Genomic DNA, 10,830 nt, shown 5'->3' with positions numbered 1-10,830 from the left:
TTTTCAATTTATTAAATATGAAATTTCAAAAAATAAATTTAAAAAAAAAATTGAATTATTAATTTTATTTTAATTACAAAGAGCACATCGTTTAAAAAGAGAATTTAAGTAATAAGTATAGAATTTTCTACATATACAATTGCAAATCTATTAAATATCAATAAAATAATAATAATAATAATAACATTTTAAAATTTAATTTAAAAAAAAATAAAACAATGTTTAAGTAAATGAAAATTTTATGCGAAACAATTTTTTGAACATCTTAAAATTTGAAATTTTAAGTTTTAAAAAAAACAAAAAGATAATTTCTTGTATTATTTTTTTGAATTCAAAATATTCAAAAAACTAATGAACAAGTGCATTGTATAATATTTTTTAAATTATAAAAAAAAAAAATTTTTTTTTTTTTTTTTTGACTGATTCTTATATATTTTATTGCATAAAATTATGTTTTTCAAAAAAAAACAAAAACAAATATATTTTATTGCATAAAAATTTACAATAAATATTTTAGTGGAAATTTAGGAAGAATTTTTTATAAAAACATTAAAATAATATAAAAGAAAAAAAAAAAGATTTTTTTGCTTTACCTAAATTATAATTATTTTGTAAAGAAAATAATAGCAAAAGAAAAAAAAAAAACCTAATTAATTCATTAAATTATCAAAAAGAAAAAACAAATTTAATTAATTCATTAAATTATCAAAAAAGAAAAAACAAATTTAATTAATTCATTAAATTATCAAAAAAGAAAAAACAAATTTAATTAATTCATTAAATTATCAAAAAATTTTAATATCAAATATTGCATAATATTTGATATTTAAATATTATTTAATAGAAGCTAATAATATAAGCCACGTTTTAGCATAAAAATAAAGTTAAAGCCTGAAAATGTCGTTACTGAGCTAAAATGTCAATAACAGCTGAAATGGATTACGCCATTTGTTTGTTTACGTCAAGAAAGTTATTCAACAAAATGAAAAACGAATCGTTTTTTTTTTTTTTTCTCTCTCTCTCTTTTCTCTTTCTCTTTCTTAAAAAAAAATGAAAAAACAAAATGTGAAACAATTCGAAACAAAGTATTATATAATTTACAAAAAAAAAAAAATAATATTTTAATGAATGATTTTATAATAATTATTAAATTTCAATAATAATTTAAAAAAATTAATATAAATTAAATAAAAAAAAAAAAAAGGAAAATGAATGAATTATTAATATTGATAGTATGTTATTATATTATATTAATAGTATTTTCTAAATATAATTATAATTAAAAAGTGATTTAAAATTTGAAAGAGAAAAGATGAAAGAATTATGTTTTAATGTTTGGTTTATTTATCAAAAATGATTAATTATACGATGTTAATTTTGAAAAATATTGTTTCATTCTTTTCTTTGTTATCATTATATTATCATTATCGTTATCTTTTGTTAGACAAATAAAGATAAGTCAATCATAACATTACATCTGCTAAGGCTTAACTAATAGCATTATTTTGTTTACATTGTTAGAATTTATTGCTTCTAATATTAGAATCATAAATAAGTTTAGTTAAAAGCTCAAAAACAAAAACAGTAGTAAAAAATAAAAATATAAAATTAAATCTAAGAAAAACAAAATGTTTCCTTTTTTTTTTTTTTTTTTTTCTAAAGATTAAATTAATAAAAAAGTATTAGTAATAACTGATAATGTTCTGATAAGAATTTTAGACTGCTGATAAACAATTTTACTTAGAAAATTGTTTGCTTTAATTTTATATAATTATTCATTTACATTTTAAGCATAATGATGAAAATTTGAAATGAAAGAAGAAAAAAGAAAAAATCGATTACAAATAAATAATTGCACAGGAAAAAGTGAAAGAAGCAAAAAGCGATATTTTGAATTATTCAATTGTGTGAGTTTTGAATGAAAATTTGAATTTTCAAAAGAGAAAGAGAGAGAGAGAGAGAGAGAGGGAGAGGGAGAGAGGGAGAGAGAGAGAGAGAGAAGGTCTACTTAAAATTATTTGAAGCATAAATTTTATGCTATTTTCAGCAACTTTCTTACTCTCTCACTATTATTAGTTTTAGTTTCAAAAAAAAAAAGAGAGAAAAGAGCGAAAAAAAAAAAAAACAAAAATAGAAATTAGAATTTTTTTTTTTTTTTGATAAAGTAAATAAGTTGTTCAACTAAAGCAGTTTTTCTTTTTTTTTTTACTTTTTTTTATTTTTTGATTTTTAATTTATTCATTTTTGTGAAATGCAATTAATTATTGATTGTTATATATTTAGGTAATCAATTTAGAGTTAAATGATTATTGTATGAAATGATTCGAATATGACAAAATTAGATTAATTCATTCAAATAAATTAAATTACAAAATTTTAGGACAATATTATGATTGATATATTTATCATTTATTGATTGTTACTTACTGATAATTATTTATTGTATCAAATGAAAAATTAAAATTAAAACATGATTGTATTGTAATCACTATACATCTTTTATCATAATCATCATTCTCTATACTATATTACGATGACTATTATTATAACTAACTTCAAATTTATATTTTAGTCATTTTCTATGATTACAACGATTATTGATCTAATGAATATTATCAACTGAGGTCGAATCGCATTGATCTAATGAATATTATCAGATGAGGTCAAATCGCATTGATCTAATGAATATTATCAACTGAGGTCAAATCGCATTGATCTAATGAATATTATCAACTGAGGTCAAATCGCATTGATCTAATGAATATTATCAACTGAGGTCAAATCGCAAGTGCTGTATTACTATGCAAAAGAATAAGGTATTAAAATATTTTTATTAAAAGAAAAAGTTAATGAATTGTTGTAAATTATAAATAAATTAAATAAAAAAACATTCCATTTCATTTGAAGTTTACTTTATTAGAAATTATTTACATTTGATTTTTGCTCTAAAAACTTTCGAAATTTTTCTTTTAATTTCATTTTTTTCCAAAAAATAATAAGTTGAGAAAAAAAAACAATTAATTAAAATTTCAAAATATTTAGCTCAAATTTTAAATTTAGATACCATTAAATTAAATATTATCATATCTGCTATTATTCTTCGTGCAGCTATTTCATCTTATCACTTGACGTACGTGAGGTAAGCGTTATCTAAACGTTTTCTCTCTCTAGCTTTTTTTTTTTTTTTTTTTTTTTTTTTGCATAAGCAATTTTCTTGCTGAATACATTACGACGTATAAAAAATGGAAAGCAATGAATCTTATAATTCGGAAATTGACAGCAGTCATCCGGAAAACGGTTGTTGCTATTTTTAAAGGATAAAATATAAGCCACAATTTTAGGGTAAATTGATTTGTATTTTTTTATTTTTGATTTTCTTTCTGGAAAAACTTTTGAAATTTCCTTTTTATTTTATTTCAAATCGAGAAAAAAACAATCTTTGATTGAGAAAAAATAGGCAAATTTTAGAAATACTTTGTTTAAACTTCAAGTTTTTATTTATTATTATTATTATTTTTTTTTTGGACAAATTAAATCACAAAATTTTATTTTTATTTATTGTTTATCATAAATGTATTTAAAAAGTCATTATTAAGTATTATATATGTAAGAATTAAATACTACATTACAAGAATTGGATAAAAGATTAGTATGGAAGAAAAAAGATAAAAAAAATATTTTAGCGTTTCCAAATTTTTGCTTACTTTTTTTACTTCTTTTTCTCCACTTGAATATTGAAAATAAAAATTTTAATAATTTGAAATATTTGTGAAAAAGTAAAAAAAAAGATTAAAAATGAAAAAAAAATATTTCGAGATATTACGATATGATTAATAGGAATGACTGATAATGATAATAATTGATAATGATAACGATAATAACAATAATACATTATTAATGAATTCGTAATTTTACTCTCAAAAGTATTCTTCGAAAGCTTTCAAAAATTTAATTTCAGTTTTATTCATTCTTAATTATCAATAAGTAATCAAATTTTCCTTCTTTTCCTTTTTAATTTTTTTTTTTTTTTAAATTTTAAAATAATTAAAATTTCACATGAAAATTTGATAAAAATAAAAATAGTAAAAACATTTTTTATTGAAAACAAATCAAATAATTTAATTGTGGAAAAAATTTTCTACATTGGATGGAATATTTAAATTTAATTTTCAATTGAATTGAAAATAATCAAATATGCAATGATAAAATTATATTAACATGAATTTTTACTTATTTGTTAAAATCAAAAATTAAACCAAATCAATTATTTTTTTTTTCTCTCTCTCTCTCTCTCAAAGAAAAAAGAAGAGAAAATGAAGGCAGAGGGAGAGGGAGAGAGAGAGGATGTAATTCTTGGATAGAATGAAGCAATTTGTATAAATGTAATAAGCTTAATGTATATTTTCTTTTTCTTTGTGATATTTATCATTTAAATTTATCACTTTTAAATAAGTACAATGATTAGTGCAATGATAAATATGCAAAAATAAACAATCAATAAAAGCATTCGTATATAATTCACAATTGTCGTCCATGAAGTATTTTGTTTATCTGAAATGAAATAATAATATTATTATCATTTGAAATGAAATGAAATATTATTATTATTATTGTTATTAAAACTTACATAAATTATAATTATTAATTTATTATTAAAAAAGAGCAAATTTTTTAATTTTAATTGATGAATAAAATAATCAAAATTAAAAGATGAAAAATTATGATAAATTTTAATTTTTTTTTATAAAAATTGATTAAATTTGAACTAATTTTGAAAAAAAAATTATGATATTTAATAATTTTTACTCATTGATAATTAGGAAGAAAATAATACATAAATTTATAATAATAATAATAATAATAACAACCCAAACATTTGATTTTGAATTAAAATCCTTCTAAATTTGATAATTGATTACTAATATATTTGATTGCTAACTAGTAAAAAAAAAGAAAAAATATTGAAAAAATATTTTTTCAAAGATAATTTCTTATTTCAAATTAATTAAAACTAAAATTATATCTCTTTAAATTCTACTAAAAATCACATTTTGCTCAGTAGTTTAAAACTATAAAATTTTAAATTTCTGCAAAATTTTTTATGCTAATAAGATAAATTTGATAATAATAATTATTTTTTTTTTTTGATATTACTGATAATTATAGATAAATTTGATATTACTGATAATTATATAATTTTATATCTCTAATATTTCAAAAAGATTTGTTAAGATCCATTACCGGTGGTAGTATCATCAAGTAGCGCAGCACGTGATCGTTTTGGAATAATCTTCTTAGCGTGTAATACGTAAAGGTACCATTTTGCTACGGTATCCTCTCGTTTCAATAAATACCGTAACCATAGATGTAAAAATATTGCCATCATTGTAAGTATTAAATTAATTCCAATAAACCAAACTAATAAAAAAAGAAAATAAATGCATCAATTTCAATTGATACTTTAAAATTTTTCATATAAGCATTAAATTTGTCTCTTTTTTTTTCCTTGAAATCATTTAAATTGCAATTTTAAATGAAATAAAAAATGATAACTTAATCAATTATAAAATGATACATTGAATTTTGTCAATTAATTAATTAAGTTTTTTACTCTCACTTTTTTTTTCCAATTTCTAAATTTCCTTTTTTATCAATAATTTGAGAAGAAAGGGAAAATTTTGCTACCAATTTTGGGTAATTGTCCAATAGCAGGTGGTATCATTACTGCAAAATCTTCAAGGAAAATACCAAGAAAGAATAAATTAGCAAGTAAAATATAAATAGCTGAATCGGGTGCTGGTAGCAAAAATGAACAAATGACAAATATAAATGATACCAATATTGGTACCAATAATGTTAAAATAAAAGATGATGCATTTCGATGTAAGGTTAACCATGCATATAGGATAGACCTAAAATTAAACTGAAATTGAACTAATCAAAAATTTTAAAATCTAAAATAGATTAACAGCAATGGAATTTTTTTTCTTTCTTTTTTTTGACATAATTAAAATATATTATACAAATAAAGTTACATTTGAATTTTTACACATGAATAACAAAATTTTTTTTTTGAAAATTATAACAAATATTAAACATTTAATATTATCGGTGCTAAATTTAAAATTAAAAAATATAAATTTTAAAATTTAATATATGAATATAATCAAAATTTATTTGGTATAAATTATTAATAGAAGATCTTTTTTTAAGTTTAAGGTTAAAAATTGAATTAAGTAAATTTGCTTAGTAATTAAGTAAATTTACTCAAAAAAAAAGTGCAGTAAATTTTATTGAATTAAATTTTAATTTTTCTCATATTTAATAAGAATTTATCGGCATTGAAAACATTGATATATTAACTTAAATTTATAATAACAAATAAATTTAAAATTAATTATTAATCTAAATTAACCAATTCTTGATTCTATTAAATTTCATTTAAATTGTCTGTAATACAAAAAAAATTTTTTCATATTTTATTTAAAAAAAAAAAAACATTTTTTTTTAATATAATATTTTTCCATCAATTAGTTTTCATATCTTTTTTTATTTTCATCTGTTTTCTCATATTATAATAGTTTTGATATATTTAAAAAAAAAATTTTAGAAGAAAAAAAAAAAAAATCAAAGATATAATTTTAGGAAATAATTTAGAAAAGCAAAAGCATCTAACCATGAAACATCTAATTCTTCAGCATCCGTTGGCTTTTCACTTTTATATTTTCCACCACTAAAATAGCTAACATTCATCACCACCGAATCGATCATCCAATCACTTACATGTCTTTTATTTGATTGATTACCCCAACCTAAATTTAATTTAAATTATAATTTTGTAACAAAGAACAAAAAAAAAAAAATGTTTTTTGAAAAAATACAATTGAAAGAAAAAAAAACAAACATAAATAAACAAATTAAAAATATGAAAATGAAATGAAAAAAAAAAAAAAAAAAAAGCGATAAAGAAATAAGTAAGAAAACATTCGTTACAAAATTATTTAATTAATAAAAAAAAAAAGAGTTGAAAATTTGAAATTTTAACAAAATTTCAAAAAAAATAACCAAGCAATACGGTTGGTTGCATATTGTAATAAACAGAAAGTTGAACTTCACTCATTCGATTTGTTGTGTAAATTCCAAGCGCACATTTTTGTGTATCATACGGATATGCCGAATAATCAAATTTACAACCAATTTTAATGGAAAATGTTGGATAAATTTCAATTCGACTCCACTAAAAATTATTTCATTCCGTTTTTTTCTTTTTTTCATAAAAATTTTTTTTTTTTTTTTTTTTTTAAAGTTATTTTAATTATTTCAAAAATATATTAATCAAATTAGATTATTCATTTTTTAATTAAAAAAAAAAAATGTTTTTTTACTATATGTTGTATTCATTTCGAATATTTATTTATTATTACTGCTATTAAAAGTAGTAATAATAATAAAAATAAAAGATAATAATAAATAATAAAATTAAAAAAGAAATAATAATAATAATAAGTTTTTGTTTTTAACATATTGTTTATATGTTTATTATTTGGATGTTGAAATAATTATTTCTATTTTTTTATACATTTTTCTATTTATTTTATTTATTTTTTATACATTATTTTTTTTTATATAATATTTTATATATTGAAATTTCTGCATATAAATAAATTAGGATTTATTGCATGAATGATGATCGATTGTTTATAATTTTGATTATAAAACGTAAAAAAGTGAGAAATACGTGATTGAAATTATCAATATAAACAATAATTATTCAATAAATTATGCTATTAATGTTTAATCTTTTTTTTAAAAAATAGTATAAAGTGAAAGGTTTTAATTTGTTTAAAATGATTGAAATAACTTTTTGACAAATTCAGCCTTTTTTTTTTTTAATCATAGTTTATCGAAACGAAAGTCTATTAAGTAGAATAAATAAATAATAATAATAATATGAATAAAAAATAAAACATTAATTAATAATAAATAAAAAAAGACTTTCATCTTTATTCGATATATTTTATGCAAATATAATTGGAAATTTAGAAAATGTTTTGAAGAATTAATAAAAAAATTTAAAATTATACTTACAGCTTTTCCATTAGAATGAATGATAACATGTGATCGTTTTGAAATTTCAAAAAATTGTCCAACACCAGAGACACTAAATCATTCAATTATTTTTACTATAAAATCTAAATTTGCCATTTCATTTTTTTTGTCGCTTTTTTCAACAATAATTTTTTTTTTTTTTAATGCTTTAATTATAAAATCTAAATTGCCATTTCATTTTTTTTGTCGCTTTTTTCAACAATAATTTTTTTTTTTAATGCTTAATTAATAAAATTTCTTATTTGAAAAATTCAAAAATTTTTAAATATCTTTAAAACTGACAATTTCACAATTTTCCATTCACAAAGAATAATAATTAAAATTTTTAACCTATTTGTAATTTTCAATTCTGGAGTCCAAATTTCCCATTGTTTAACCATTGTTATTCGTACACCATTATGTTCACTTGGCTCCCAAACAGCATATTCATCTTTCCATGTCTTTAATTTAGAAGAAAAAAAAAAAAATAGAATTTTTAATTTTTGAAATAATTAAAACAATTTATAATATGCTACTAACTTTGCACCTAATATTAAAGTATAGCAATTATTGATTGATTGATTAACTGATTTTAATATTCAAAGAAAAAGAAGAAGTAAGCAAATTATTGGATAATAATTTATATTATAAACCATATAAATATGTCCATTAAGTGTAATTGTTTGTTCCAATTGATTAACAGATATATGCATAATGTATACGTGAACGGCTACGTCTAATGGCTCTGATATATTCAGAATAGGTCGTACACGTTTATTATATTTACTTAATATTGTACGTTGTAATTCATTTTGCTCCTCAACGTAACTTCGATTAGCTATTTCTGAAAATGATTAGCTAATTAATGATGAAAAGAATTGTAAAATTTTACAAAAATGTTAGAAAAGAATTTTTTTTTTTCTTTCAAAATTTATTATTTATTTATTTTTTTTTTTTTTCTAAAATATTTGCTAAATTATTGAATAAATAAATGAATGAATGTGTAAAATAAGTAAAAATTTGCTAACAAAAAAATAAAAAAAATTTTTTTTTCATATTTTTAAAATGTATAATATAAATAAATTTTAGTTCAATGATTTCATTTCTAAATTTTAAAACTCATTCTTATCATTTGTATAAATCATTTTGCATTTAATGCAATTAGAATTAAAATGTTACCTTGAGCATTATCTTCTTCTAGTTCTTGAATGGTAAGTTGTGATCGAATAAATGATATAGATGCAAATAATACAATATAATTTATCACCATTATTCGAATTAAACGTAAATCAAATAAAATAAACAAACAAACAAACAAACAAACAATAATAACAATAACGTTACTGTAACGTACCGTAGCAGGAATAATAGCAAATTTAATTAGTATTTAAATTTGTCAAATAGCTTTTTTCTATTAAATGATTTTAAAGTAATGAATGAATGGGTGGGTAGGTGGTCTTTTCTCATTTGCAGTAATATTGATCGAAAAGAAAAAGTTACGGTAATTTGATATGATGATAAGTAATCATTGATAGGATGAAAATTCATCGATAGATTACTTTTTTTAAATAAACAAAATTCATTAATGTATATTTCATTGTATTTCGCTATGAAATATTACAGACAACCACAAAAAAAACTAATCAATTTCTTTTTTTGTTCGTAAAACTGATAAAAATTTATAAAACTGATAATTTTTGTAAAACTAATAACTGAAAATTATTTCAAACTGATAATGGAAAAAAGAAGTGAAAAATGAGAAAAAATTTAAATCAGATTTTCATATACAATTTCTTCTACTATATAAATATAAATGATTTTTATTTCAAATTGATGATTTAAATAAAAAAAAATAATTGAGAGAAAAAAAGGTAAAATTGAGTTAAATATGATTGCATTTTCAATATTTTATTTTTATTTTCTTTCTTTATTTTTTAATTTATTAAATTTGCAAATAAAGTAAATGAACAAATATTTTGTTTACAATGTTAAATATTTGCTTCAAAAATAAATTTTTCGTTTTAAAAAGCAAAGTTTCTACATAATTAGTACGAATAAATTTTTTATTTTTATTTACTTAGTAAATGTATTCAACAAAGAATTTTTTGATTATTTTCTTCCTTAGAGCATTCACATAAAGAAAAACCGAAAAAAAAAAGACATTTCAAATAATTTATAAATTTAATTACCATCTAATAATCTGTAAGAATTACTAATTTTCATAAAAAAAAAAAAATGAAATATGAATTTTTGATTATTTCATATTTTATGACGTACGTCACGTTACGTAGCTCAATTACGGCTGCAATGCTTATTATATTTACACATGATACATTTCAAAAGCTTAATAATTTTTTACTAGTAAAATGAAAAATTGAAAAAAATGAGAAAATGAAGAAAAAAAAATTTTCGTTTTTTTGCACCGAAAAATTCTATTTTCAATAAATTAGCTTATATAATTAGCTGAATTGTTTCATTTAATCATTTAAGGGGAATCTTTTAGTTCAAACTCAATTTGAAATTATCAACTGTTTATATCGATTATTTAAATGATCATATCAAATTCTCGAATAAACAAATATTTACTCTGTTTATTTTGATGAACGATGCATAACTCAATAATATCTTTGCTTGCAAATACAAACAAAATGATGAAACAATAACAGTAACAACAATAGCAACAAATGTTTGAATTTTACTCTTTTCTCTCTTTCTTATTCTCTCTCTCTCTCTCTCTCTCCT

At 19.2% G+C, this 10,830-nt stretch overlaps 1 protein-coding gene across 1 annotated transcript; it reads right to left on the bottom strand.

Annotated features, from left to right (window-relative positions):
* Positions 1 to 4,444: 4,444 nt before the first annotated feature.
* On the bottom strand, positions 4,445 to 9,358 carry Bma-cup-4 (Uncharacterized protein; the record flags this gene model as incomplete). Its single annotated transcript, XM_043076155.1, has 9 exons — positions 4,445 to 4,551; positions 5,242 to 5,418; positions 5,686 to 5,912; positions 6,677 to 6,812; positions 7,066 to 7,237; positions 8,089 to 8,161; positions 8,440 to 8,549; positions 8,742 to 8,932; positions 9,268 to 9,358. 9 exons carry the CDS (start codon positions 9,356 to 9,358, stop codon positions 4,445 to 4,447), a joined length of 1,284 nt encoding a protein of 427 aa, XP_042932089.1.
* Positions 9,359 to 10,830: the final 1,472 nt, after the last annotated feature.

Source organism: Brugia malayi, assembly GCF_000002995.4.
Source record: "Brugia malayi strain FR3 genome assembly, contig: Bm_v4_Chr1_scaffold_001, whole genome shotgun sequence".
Classification (NCBI taxonomy): domain Eukaryota; kingdom Metazoa; phylum Nematoda; class Chromadorea; order Rhabditida; family Onchocercidae; genus Brugia; species Brugia malayi.
The sequence above is the reverse complement of the archived record's forward strand: the minus strand, read 5'-3'. Positions and strand labels throughout refer to the sequence as shown.